Here is a 13614-nt window from a genome sequence, read left to right as displayed (position 1 = left end):
TTGTGTGAATTTGGTGATGATTCATTCATGATTCATCTATTCAGACAACGTGGGACCCTCCAATCCCTTCAAGGACAACCAAACAAAACCACAGTCCCCATTCCCAAAACTGCCATATTCTTGGAAGCGAAAACAGCTGCGCTCTATTCCAAACCCACGTCCTCACTCCTCACTATATATAAAACCATAAGTCATCCTCATTCATGATAGTAATAAGTACTTAAGAATTCCATTTAGGGACTTCCCAAACACGTCACTAATCGTATCAACAATTCACCATGCGCTTGAGCTGCAATGGATGCCGCGTTCTCCGCAGAGGGTGCACCACTGAGTGCCCCATTCGCATCTCCCTCCAATGGATCAATTCCCCTAACTCCCAATCCAACGCAACCCTCTTCCTTGCAAAGTTCTATGGCCGCCAAGGCCTCCTCACCCTCCTCACCAACGCTCCCTCACAACTACAACAAGGTACATGTCAACCATCACTAACTTCTATTTCATCATGATTATTGGATTCTACAATAGTTTCTTGTTAATTATGAAATTTCTATTTTAAATGAGTTTAATTTTCAGATTTTTTTTTGTTGGTCGTATTATTGATATAAAATATTTATCAATTTTAATAACAAATAATCTCTATCGTAGAACCTGATTGATTATTTTAGTGAAATTTTTTCTTTCAATTATTTTTTTTATTCATGGAACTTAAATCTAAAATCTTGCATAAAATAATTTTCATATCAACAATTTGTTGGTGTTTAATTTTAAAATATTGACATTATTGATTAATAACATAAACCTTATATGATTTTTGAAGTAGAGGTTTAGTCTAAACTATTTCTATTTAGACTATATATATATATATATATATATATATATATATATATATATTAATGAATTGATAACATAATTAAATAGTCAAATTTGAAGGAAGTGATATTTTTTTAATAATATAATATAATACTCGTTGGCTAAGAGTAGCGATCTTTATACCATCAACAATGAATTTCAGTTAAATTCATTCTCCATTTGCCACAAAAATTGTGGGATTTTTTATTCTAAGATTGCATCTTTCTATTATTAATGTTGGAGCATGTTTCTACTTTTGTGCTTTTCAGCCGTTTTAAAATCTTTGCTTTACGAAGCATGCGGTCGAATAGTGAACCCGGTTCTCGGCTCGACCGGGTTGCTCTCCACCGGGAATTGGCATTTGTGCGAAGCCGCGGTCAAAGCCGTTCTTAATGGCGCGCCGATTGAGCAGGCTCCTTTGGACGGCGCCACAAGCCTGCAGCTCAAGGCTTGTAATATTCGCCACGTGGCAAAGAGTGATAAATCGTGCGGCTCTGATACACTTCGCAAGGTGAAGTCTCGCACCACCACGTTCAAGCGCCGAGCCGCAAAGTCCAGAGTCGAGTCAGTTGTGGCTGAGTTGGCTGAAAGCGAGTTAGATGGTCATGGTTCGATGAGTCATGACTCAGGATCCGGGGTGACTCGGATGAGTGAGAACAAAATCGTTGGAGGGGAAGCCGATAGCGGCTCCGTGCAGAGTGTGGGGCCGGCACGAGCCGATGGTGGAGAAATGGAACTTCAATTAACATTGGGGTGGGGTCCACTGAAGAGACAATGATGACGCCACGTGTAGGGCTTGATCTCTCTGGCTAGTAGGGTTGGTGTTAGCTAGTGGTGAAATATGTTTTTTTTATCTTCACCCCGTTTAGTTATATGATAATATTTTTGAATTTTTCACATATACATCGTGAAAATTGTTTGTAGGAGCATTTTTTTTATATTATAAATTACAAAAGAAAACAATTAATTAAGCTTTTCCAATTCAACCAAACTTATATGGCTGCAAACTAAAAGGTAATAACTCAGACTATAGTTGATTTGATGAAAATGAAATCAAACGAAATCATCGTTCCCCATGTGATGTTTAGTATGGTTAAAAATGGAATAACCGTTCTATTGTTTTCAACGTTTGATGCATTGAAATGAAAGTAAGAATGAAAAATAAATAAAAATATTGGCATAATAATAACAACACCTCATACATGATTATCTTTTTTTTAAAAAAAAAACACTCATACATTGACTAATTTTCTTTTCCGCGTGAGCTAACAATTATGGCCGTTCGGTAGTGATAAAATTTGAGGTGTCAAAATGAATGAGAACGAGGGAAAATGACTGAAAGTAAAAAAAAAAAACATTGTTAATTAATTTTGTGTCACCACGTGTGTTTATTATAATTCGAACTAAAAGAGACACGAGATGTTTAAAATTTGTGAGACCTTCGCTATATCTTTCGTCGCAAAAATGGTGTGAAAACGCCACTGAAATGAAACAACATCTACACACTTCTTTTGTGAGCATAACAGCTTGATAACCAATTATGGTTTTCTAATTTCGATTCATAAGTAAATATTCCGTTAAAATATAATTTTTATCTTCTTCTCTTTGTTAATTTTTCATTTTGATGTCCTCATTTCAAAATTATTTTTTATAAAATAAAAAGACTAAATGTACTTATTTTAAAATGATAGACCAAAATTATATATTAAAAAAATAAATGAATCAAAATTATATTTTGCCTAAATATTTTATAATTACTATTTTATCTTTTTAAATATTATAATGAAATGGTAATATTATAATAATCCTTGACTGTTCGAAAGCCGAAAAGGAGATGTAATTTTATATGATTTTGTTAATAATATATTTATTAAATAAATAAATAAAAGCATTTATTGTGAAAAATATAAAAAAAATACAAAAAAAATCATGACTAATATAATTTTATGTCTCTCGATAAGAATTATTTTTTTAGTTAGTTAACCCATATGTTAAGGAAAAGTGTTAATACTTGTGAAATGGAGAGAAGTTTGCTCTTGAGCCCAAATATAAGGAACAGTTTATTGGGCCCACGGTAATGGGTCTGTGACAACCGTGAGCCCATAAGGGAAGAAAGTGAAAAAAAAAAAAAACAAGCGAACTGCAGAAACGCAATCAGAGGAAGAGAAGAGACACTGAGGTCGTTGGCGAGAATGGGAAGAAAGAAGGGGTATGTTGAGTTCGAGGAGTCGCCGCCGGACGATTTCGATCCGGCGAATCCGTACAAGGACCCGGTGGCGATGCTGGAGATGAGGGAGCACATCGTGAGAGAGAAGTGGATCCAAATCGAGAAGGCCAAGATCATTAGGGAGAAGCTCCGCTGGTGCTACCGCATCGAAGGCGTCAACCACCTCCAGAAGTGCCGCCACCTCGTCAACCAGTATCTCGAGTCCACCCGCGGCATCGGTTGGGGCAAGGACGGTCGCCACCCATCTCTCCACGGTCACCCTTCTCTCTTCCAATTTCAATCTACTAGGGTTTTAGGAATTCTCAATTTGGAAAATTATGAAACATTTGATGATTTCCTTAATGCTGTTTGGAATTTATATTCTTCCTTGTCTGTTGATGGTTTTGTGATGATTCATTGTTTAATTTTCTGAAACAGCTCCCAAGGTTGACCCTGTTGAGTCTGAATGACCTTCCTGTGGACAATAATAACAAAAAAAAGGTAATTTCAAAAATCAGTTGATTTTCTATACTCAATGATTGTTAAATGAACCCATCGTGAGTTATTAGTGTTTGGAGATGTTTGGGGTTTCGACAAGTTTTAGTTGAATGTTGAGGGTCTAAGACATTCCTCCTTTCAGACTAGGATAGAGTTATTCATGTTTAGGGTTTTGATAAGTTTTATATTGGTTGGATTGGGAATGGCTATGAAATCATAGGTGGAGTTAGTTCTTAAATGAATGCTACTGGAAAAATAAATGGACAAGTCTGTACTGGCCATAAATCTATTTATGTTGCTGCTGGCTTTCCATGCTTGCGTCTCTAGAATTTCTATTCCTTGTTCAAAAGTTTGGGTACATGGCAAGTTGTTGTACTTTGCTGGAGGGAGTTAAAAAATCTGCAGTATTAACTATTTTTTACTATGCATAACAAATAATAAAGAGCTAAATTAAGTTAATTAACAGCTTTCTTGAGGATTGTCACTTGATTGTTATCACCTTAAACTTCTCAGTGCAGATCCTCTCATTTCTGGTTATGACACTAGTGCAGATGACTAGTGTGATGGTAATAAGGAGAATTGCTCTTATAAATAAATTAAAGGAAGTGATGGTGTGCTTAGTGCTAAAAATAAAGTGGTGTTGTTACTAGTCAAAATAGTAGTCAAAGTTATTGATGACTCATTGGATCGTAGTTAGATTCTATTTGTAAGAGCTAATCGGTAGAGTTATTTGATGTATTTGGTCAGGAACATTTGTTTAGTTAGTTTGATAAATACAATATCGTTGGGTGAGTTCTTGGATCGCATACTAGTGCACAAATACATCTTTGATCAAATTGGAATCTTAATTTGTAATGTCATGTACATTTTTGGTTGTTGTAAACTTGTAATATTCTTTGCTTTATTGATACCAATGATTTTGCATCTGTGAATGAAGATAAGTATTGTTCCTTTGGCAGGGAAGACCGTTTATCCAACTGATCATATTGCTGAATCGGATATTGGGTTGGAGAAGTGCTTGTTGCAGTTATTGTGTTCATGTTCTTTTTCTTTAGTTGAACTTCCTGCAAACTACAACTGTATTTTGACTTAGCCTTGGCTATTTTTCCTTGGCTCATTAGTCTTATGTTGTTTGTTACCATTTAAATGTAAACAAGCAAGGAAAGGCTATCAACAAAGTACATCACAATCAGATTATGAAATAAGTTTATTCGTTCCCTGTTGATTGTACATGTTATCCATTCCGAATATTCAAAGTAAGACTCTTTGAAACTCAAATACCATACATCTATATGTAATCATGAAATTTCACCATCATGTTGGATTTGAGGGTGCCAAGCATTTTCTTCACCAGAGCCCGGGACTTGTTGAAAGGGAGAAATGTCAAAATGCTTATGCAGCTATTACAATTACTGTGTTACCGTTGCATGTGTATGAATACAGAGGAAACTGCCGGAAGACAGCCATTTTATGGCGTGTTTGGAAAAGTGGTGTGTGTCAATAAGTTTCATGTCCAAGAGAAGATATATTTAGTGCATGTTTAGTTGGACGCCAGAGAATTTTGATTTTGAATATATTTTTACATGTTTGGTTTCATGTTGAAGAAGAATTCAGAATTATTTATGGGTTGAAGTAACTTTAAGTAACTTTTGTGTTCGATTTAAAATTTTATACTGAATTTTGTTTTTAACTTGATTTTATAACAAAACATTCAAATATAAATTGCATTGTTTCAAAATTAATTTCATTCAACATCAATTTTGTTGATGTCCATTCAAATAAAGTTGCTTAGCTTTCAATTTTTCACGTTTTGGATCCATGTTTGAGGTTCTGACACAGAACCAGACATGCTGTTAAGCGATAATCAGTGATGGTCTAGGAATTAAAGTTTGGGTCGGTAAAAAAAAAATGAATTACAACCAAGTGATTTCCCATGGTCTCCTCTCAACAATTCTTTTAGCACATTTTATGTTGACCGTTGATGGTGATATAGAAAGGGAAGTTACACCTGCCTTACGTATGTTCTTACATTACTTGGTATAAGTTACACTTCCCTTACAACTCAATGGCAAGTGAAAGAAACATAACAAGTACAATAAAAAGAAACAACAGAGTACCTGGAAATGTTTATTTCCAATTTGATGCAATAAAAGAACCGAATGCAGTGTACATGCTTGGATTAGCTTCTTTTGTGTATGAAAGTAGTAAGAGCTTTTAATCAAGCTTTATTGACAGATTTTTCAATTAATAAACAAGTGACTTGTTTTTTTAATAAAATAATCAAAACCAAAGATGCTACAAGTGTTTTGTCATTCAACAGTAGAGTAAAATACTTAAAACCCTAATTAAGAGGAGTAATTGTTAGCGGTCAAAACAACTGTACCACCTTTCACTATTATTTGATGATAGACGGCTAGTTCTGGAGCTGAAAGATCTGTCTATGGCTGAAAGATTTCGTACAAAGTAAATACTTGATGCTGTGTTGTGGGCAAGTTAGCTTATCATGCAAAGCTTGAGAACCTGAGAGAACAAACCTGTTAGAGCTTGAAACAGTAGACAGAGGAGGTAGGAAGAGGAGGCTGTAGCAAAGGTGTCAACGATCCTTGATGAATGAAAACAGGGTCTGCACTGCAAGCAGAAGAAAATAGTAAAAAGAGGTGGAAATAAAGAAGTATATTAATGATAAATCTCTTGTAGTTTTAGTTTGTTTGACTGTGGCAGGCTACGTAGAAAAATAACAAAAACTCACTATAGTATGTAGTTGCCGCAAGGTGCTATGCTACTTAAGAACAACTGATATGGATAATGGATAGCAATATTAATTTTGATGTTGTACTTTACTCTTTTAAGCCATATGTTGTCTTCTTTATCTTAAACCATGCGTCCATGTCCAGGAAAAAAAAGGAAGTCTTACAAATGACAAATTATCTTATGATGCTTTTTCAAAAGAGTTACGTTCTGATTAGGCGACAAGTTTTTCAGATAAAAAAACATTTTCAAAGGAACATACCTATACCATCTCATGACGGATAATAGATTCAATACAATCTGCACTGGTATCAAGTAAAAAATATGATGATGACTAGCCAAAAATATTGATGTTCTAGCGAGAGTGAAGAAAAAAAACCATTTATTGACACTTTATCATTTGGCTAATTTCCATTGGTATAGTATTTTGCAACAAAAATCAAATTGTTAGTGTGTAAAATATAGTATCCTAACAATATAATTTAGTTAGGATACATATAAATTTCTTATTATATATAATACAATTATCTACTACTACAAACATCATGGTATTGTAATTTATAAAAAAATTTACTAAACTGATTTATTCTTGTTGGTACATGGACTAGATATTTAAAGCTCACTTTTAAGGGAATCTATAACAAGACAAATTCACAAGAAATGATAAGATTTGGTTAACCAAAATTGCTTTTAATGGGTCAATGGTTAGAATTGAGCAAGCCAGTTATATGTTAGACACTTTATCCGTGACTTTCTTCTATTAATCATATTAATATATGCTCCATTAGATGTAATTAGCCATGATTACACCTTCTAATTAAGACTAGTGCAAACAAACCGAACCTAGGGTGGGTGTATCTGTTAGTCACATTGCATATGCACAGAGTAACAATTTGTATTCAAATTTCTGATTATTATCCACTACACAATTCTCCTTTAAAGCAATTAATGTAGTTATATGTCTGACCTTGAGAATGCTGATCATTAAGATGTATTGTAACAAAATATCATTAATGATAAATCCTATGTACGCGTAGTCTTCTGTCGATGGAAGGGAGCACAGATAAAAGGAAAATAGATGATCATAGATGAGTCACTAAGAGGGGTCAACTAGTTACATTGTCCCCACAAAAATTAATGTGACTCAAATGATGCAACTAGACACTGATCATATTGAACTTATGCAATAACTGGTTGTATTTTTTTATTTATTTGTTTAGTTTCTTTGCTATCACTTTTTAAAAAACATCTAGTCCATTAACCCCCTTAGCCATAGCCTTCCCGCGTTTGCTTGATCATGAACATCATGGTAAGAGAACCAAACTTGTATGTGAAGTTCTGTCATCTCCTACATACCAGGTGACACTTAGAGTACCAAATTATCAATCAAACAACAAAAGTTGACATACTCATCATGAGGGAGGGTGTTTGAATATTAACAAAATATATTATTATGGTATTGGATAATCAAAGTGTTCTAGTTCTAAGGATCGTAAACTTAAAGTTTTGAATTACAAACTATAAACTGATTTTTAAAATTTATAATATAAATCAAATAAATAAATAATGACTCATAATATTTAAAATTTAATATACATGTATTGTCAATCAATTAGACATCATTCTTAATAAAAATTTAAAATAATTATTATTAAAAAATTAAGAAAATACAACTAGCTAAATATTACAATTTATAATTAGATACAATAGTAGAAGATGTTTACACAAACAGAACACATATTATTTATCCTAACATTTAATATAATATTCTTAATAAATTTGAGAATTGTAAAACACCTTAATTAAACTAATATAGTATTAGTGTGTTCTTTCTTCTCATTATCTTTTGCAACTCATCTTTTCTTGAGTAGAAGTGAGAATGTGATGATTTACTTTATAAAAGAGGCTCTACTTATGGTAATTATTATTAAACTGGGAGAAATTCATCATATTGAACTCAGATGCACAAGATTATTCTTGTTTAACCACTCATCTTAACCATTCATTTTAATCACAAAATTATACTTCTTATGGTAGATATGCAAGGGCCTAGTATAAACTCAAAAAAATAAAAATATTCATATTTAAGTAAATGTTTGGATTAAATTAAGGTTTGTAAACTTTAAGTTTAAACTAATTTTATTTTGCAAATTTATCTATTTCAACCTAATTGAAAATTAAATAAAAGACCTTTTTAGTTTTATTTTTTGAATAGATATTGGAATCTCCTGACTGAAAACCACACATGACCTAGGAACCTTAACAATAACTACTTGGTGCATGCATAGCATAGGGTAAGAAGGTACCCTTCTTTTTTTAACAAGATCACATGTATTTTTCATGATTTTTTTTCTCTAAGTCATAATAAATTCATGAGTTAGATGTATACACTCAACAAAATAGATTGAACTTACCGACACACACAATTAAAAGTTTAAATATTCCATTCTCCATAAAAATAAAACTAAATATCTTTTTCATCATAAGCAAATTATTAGCCACTACATCATGAATTTTAAAAGATTACAAACATCCGAACAAAGATATAGATAACATTCAAATAATTACCTCAAAGAAACCTTTAAATAATTGAACATTATTATAAAACACTTGAAGTCATAAACATGTTATAATTGAGTTTTGTTTATGATTAATCTCCGTAGAAGAATTTAATTGAATATCTTTAGTGAAGTCTCATCTTTCAATCACATATTTTTTTCATTCTTAGGATTTGAATTTCAAACTTTACTTAGGGAAACTGAAACCTAAAATTATTTATACCAACAACTTGTTGATAAAACATGTTATGATTTGAAAGACAAGACATATTCATTTTTGGTAACAATCATAATTACTACTTTGACTCTTTGACAGGACCTCAAAATATTTTCACAAATTTTTGTCTTTCATGTTAACTATGTGAGTAATAATTCTCAATCCATGACTTAGTCATAAAAATTATTGGATAAAGGAATTTTGTGGTAGATAAAAAACATGTTAAAAAAATTAATTTTCCAATCAATCATAGTTGCATGAGAATTGAATAAATTTAAATTTATCAGAATCCAAAGAGAATTATTAGTATAAGAAGAGTAAAAAAAATACTTCTTCATACACACTTATAGAAAAAAATAAAAAGATAAAATAAATTAAATTTCTTTCATAACTTAAGCACTTTAACTTTTATAAAAGCTCACTTATTTAACTTTTCTAAAAGTTTAAATGGATCATAAGTTAATTTTAAGTTATGTGAGAAGTTTAATTCATGTTATCTCCCTAATTTTCCCCGGTAAGTGTTTATGAAAAATTTATTCAGAACTAAAAAACAAAAACAAACAAGAATGCGGATAAGCTTTCAAAATTCAAGTTTGATACTATTTTTTTTTTAAAGAAATTACTGATTTGACTTTTAAAAAATACAAATGATTTTCTATCAAATGTATATTGATTTATTGGTCAAATTCTGGAGAATTACTGGTATTAATAATTTAAGGAGGGATTTCATGAATCTAATTTATTGGTCAAAATGTCATTTTTATCTAGGGTACTGAAAATCAATTTTGGATTTGTTTATGAAAGGAATGTCTGTTTTTTTTTATAAAAAAAAAAGATCATATATAAAATAATGACAAGCACTTTATAAAACTTTTGCATAAAATTGACTCACATATAATTATAAATAGAGTAGAAATAGAACATAAATCATAGATAAGGTAGGATGCTCTTAACGTTTGTATTTTCTTAGCTCACCAAGAAGACAGCTTTACCATACATTAGGCCACATTTTTGTCCTCTAGTGGTTAGGTATATGCAGGAGCGAATTTGAATTGACTTGAAATATAGTGGTTTAAGTTAATTGGTTCATGTAAACAAAACAAAAAATGTTAGTTGATTCATGTAACTAAAAACACTTAGATAGTCTTACAAATCTAGAACTAATCAAGCCCGGCCACGAAATTGAAAGAACCAACCAATCTCTAAACCGACAAACTTGGGAGAACCAACAAATCTCCAAAGCTCATAGCATCAAGCTGGTTGATAACAACATATTTCAGTGAGGTTTAATTAGAAATTATATATTCACTATGATATCAGTATCAAAATTTTAGCAATTTAAGAGAAATTAATTGATTGTTAGTTGGGTGCAACGCTCATTAATTGTTATTTAAATTACATATATAACTGATATATGTTCTTTAGTATGCTTGTTAATTAGTCTCTATATATAAGTTTATGCCATATGTGTAAGCTATTATTTGTATCCACCGTTGAAATAAAGTTAAGACTTTCCATATGTGTATCTGTTCTTATAACATTTGATAGTGAATTAGTTCAAATATTTGAAGAGTATTTTAATCTTTTATATAGTCCATTTAATTTCACCTGTTTGCTTTCGTTCTTCTTCTTCAATTCCTATGCATAGCAGATGTAAAACTTGTACATATAAGTACCTGATATTAAACACTGTTAATCAGTACCCTCAGAGTTAAAGGTAAACATAACATCAGCATAGATTAATTACAGATTCTTATATATATCATAATTAAGCAACATTGAAAAAGGGCTCCCGAAATTGATTACCAAAGTCTTCAACATGCTGAGAGGGGCTACCATTTCCATTAGTACTAGCTAGACCTGCTAGAGAAAGCAATAAATATCCCAAGCAAGAGAAACCTGACCTAGTGATGATAATGTACATACATGGCAAAACCTAGTAACTAATAATTAATCAAACTAACTTTTCCATAAAATCAAACTTGGAAAAGTTAACCATTTATTTGATCACTTTGATGATCAATCATGTCAGTGGTGATTGATGATTAAGCTGGCAACGCAGTGGCTCCAACAAAGGGTGTCCTCTTCACAAATCGACCTTTCATTCTAGGTCTTTTCTCCGCGTTCAACTTCCTCACTTCATACCTTATCTTCTTTGCAAATAAACGCGTTCTTCTCTTCTCTCGGTACCTTGACACTCTTGCTTCCCTTCCCCCATCTGCATGCACCCTTAAGCTTCCCACTGCCCCATAACAGCATTGAACATTCCCACCATTCGAACCCTTAATTAACAAAAAAAAAACTTCCATGTCAAACAGTGATCATCAAGTTTGAGCTTCAAAAGAATGTAAAAGGTCATTCTAAATTTTTCAAAAACTAAATATTTTCGGTTGCAACAAATTCAACAAAAACAAAAACAAAACTATGTAATAAGGAGCTATATACACTCACCTATACAATACAATTGAGTAGCTGCATTCTTGTTGAGACTTTTTTTAAAATAAAAAACAATAGCTTTCTTTTGAGTGATTCATGTTTGGTATATATAGACGAATTTTACATTGGTTACTGAAGACGTAACACAACCTTTCTCCTTTAGCCAGATATGAGACTATGAGTGATTTTAGGTATATCGACGAATTTGACATTATTGTTTACCGAAGGCATAACACAACCCCACTATGAATGGATTTGAGGTATATCAACGAATTTTACGTTGGCTACTGATGACGTAACACAACCTTCCTCCTTTAGCTAGATAAGAGACCGGCTATGATACTATAAGAAAAACTGATCAAAAAGTTATTCTCATAAAAATAAGTTGAACCAAACACGCAAGAAGATAACACTGCTGCATGAATAAGCAAAGAGGGTTGAAGAGAATTTACCAAGAAGTCTAGCCAGCAATCATCAGAGTTGAAGAACTTAGGTGGGGTCCCATTAGTCCATGGAGAACCTTGACTTGCCCAAGCAGTAATGACTTCTTCATAGTTTAATCTCAAAAATATGTCCTTCTTAGTTCCCACTTTACTCACTTCATCTTCTTGTGCCTGTGCAGGTGATTCTGATTCAACAATATTCCAATTAAATGCCTCGCCGTTCATATCAAGAATCGAATCCAAATGGCAAGCTGTGTCATCATCAGCATCAAGTTCTTCTTCATCTTTGACCTTCACCATTGCATCTTTGGCTCCAATTAGTACTCCATCAATACATTCATCCATTTCCTCATCTCCTTCTTCTTCTTTGCAATCAAGAATCAGTAGTTCTGATTCTTTCACGTGCTCATCATCATCAGGTGAATCCTCATCAGCCCCGTTTCCAAGAAAGCTTTTCACATCAGCAGTAAACTCAGCAAGGTCCGTATCTGATGGAAGAAACTCGGAAGAAAAGTTTTCCAAGTCCAAGGCTTCTTCACCAGCAGCTACAACCTCGTCCTTCACTTCATTGTATATGCTACAAAGCTCAGCATCAAACACCGGCACGCGACACAGTAGTTGCTCCTCAGTCTCATCATTAAGCAATGGCTCTTCACTTCCAAGCTCAGGCACAAGGGGAAGAAGACTAATAGTGTTATTGAAAAACACTTCTTCCTCTCCTCGTTCTTCATGTAATGGTTTTTTTTGTTGTTGTTGTTTCAATGATGAGTGTCTGTTGTTGTTGTGGCGTGGCGTTCTTGCCTTGCGTGTGAATCCACTGTGCCATGCTACCTTAGGGGTCACTGAGTAGTTGACCTTAGAGGATGCAGTTTGAAGCTTAACCCTTTCGTGTCTACTTGCTAATTGGTTTGCTGAGTGAACCATGTTGTCACAGCCATGGCAAAGGAATGCATCATCAGCTGCACAATACCACCGTGCTCTTACTTTTAGGCAGCTCTCGCATGCTCGTGCTGTTCTAGCTCCTAAGGCACTTGCTTCTTTCATTTCGTTGGTCATAGAGCTTGTTTTTGGTTGCAAAGACAAGTGCAAATGGAATGGTTACCAACAAGGGATCATAACAATGTTGAGGAGGGGGAAAGAGGGGGTAGTGTTTGTGTCTAGAGACCCAAATGATTCAAATTCAATTATTGGTTATGCTGAAACTTGAAAATGTGATGAGAGTGAAGCACAGTGGGGTCTTATAGTTTGTTCTTACTTGGTTCCTTGCCCCCCCAGTGTAACGAGAAACTATTACATAGCTTTAAGACTACTGCAAATCTATGGTTCTCAAATCATTACGTGTTAATTCATGATTCTGACTAATTTTTACTTGAGATATAATGAAGACTTCAATTTTTGATTATCAGACATTTACGTGTACATGGTTGATTAATCTTTATTTGACATATATAACTAAGATTTTTAATTTACAAAAAAGATTTTAATTAATTTAATTATGTGTCATGCATACATAGATTAATTAGGTAAGACTTAAGACCATAATCATCCTAAATTATGTAATAATTTATCCAAATATAATCAAGGCCCATGTAACATTAGTAATTTGCTACAGGACATTGGGTGAAAGCCTTAGGGACCCACGACTTGGTCTCATCGCAA

At 33.0% G+C, this 13614-nt stretch overlaps 3 protein-coding genes across 9 annotated transcripts; 2 read left to right on the top strand and 1 right to left on the bottom strand.

Moving 5' to 3' along the window:
• Positions 1-182: 182 nt before the first annotated feature.
• Positions 183-1830, top strand: LOC114418609 (LOB domain-containing protein 41-like). The gene is made up of 2 exons (XM_028384041.1): positions 183-468; positions 1119-1830. Exons 1-2 carry the CDS (start codon positions 279-281, stop codon positions 1625-1627), a joined length of 699 nt encoding a protein of 232 aa, XP_028239842.1. The 5' UTR covers positions 183-278; the 3' UTR covers positions 1628-1830.
• A 1146-nt stretch (positions 1831-2976) lies between these two features.
• On the top strand, positions 2977-4831 carry LOC114418608 (NADH dehydrogenase [ubiquinone] 1 beta subcomplex subunit 10-B-like). Its single transcript, XM_028384040.1, has 3 exons — positions 2977-3330; positions 3494-3556; positions 4513-4831. The coding sequence occupies exons 1-2, from the start codon at positions 3042-3044 to the stop codon at positions 3523-3525; spliced, it is 321 nt and encodes a 106-aa protein (XP_028239841.1). The 5' UTR covers positions 2977-3041; the 3' UTR covers positions 3526-3556; positions 4513-4831.
• Positions 4832-5651: 820 nt separating this feature from the next.
• LOC114418606 (zinc finger protein CONSTANS-LIKE 16-like) lies at positions 5652-13226 on the bottom strand. 7 transcript variants are annotated; one of them, XR_003668062.1, is made up of 5 exons: positions 11965-13223; positions 10883-11358; positions 10685-10752; positions 6088-6176; positions 5652-5997 (listed from the first exon to the last, which is right to left on the bottom strand). XR_003668062.1 is itself a non-coding variant. In XM_028384039.1 (2 exons), the coding sequence occupies exons 1-2, from the start codon at positions 13009-13011 to the stop codon at positions 11122-11124; spliced, it is 1284 nt and encodes a 427-aa protein (XP_028239840.1). In that variant the 5' UTR covers positions 13012-13223; the 3' UTR covers positions 10788-11121. The 7 variants fall into 7 exon arrangements, 1 of the variants encoding a protein (XP_028239840.1); XR_003668061.1 differs by having other exon boundaries at positions 5652-6181; XR_003668060.1 differs by having other exon boundaries at positions 5652-6176.
• Positions 13227-13614: the final 388 nt, after the last annotated feature.

The sequence above is a fragment of the Glycine soja genome, chromosome 7 (assembly GCF_004193775.1).
Source record: "Glycine soja cultivar W05 chromosome 7, ASM419377v2, whole genome shotgun sequence".
Lineage (NCBI taxonomy): Eukaryota > Viridiplantae > Streptophyta > Magnoliopsida > Fabales > Fabaceae > Glycine > Glycine soja.
This window is presented reverse-complemented; position numbering and strand designations above follow the sequence as displayed.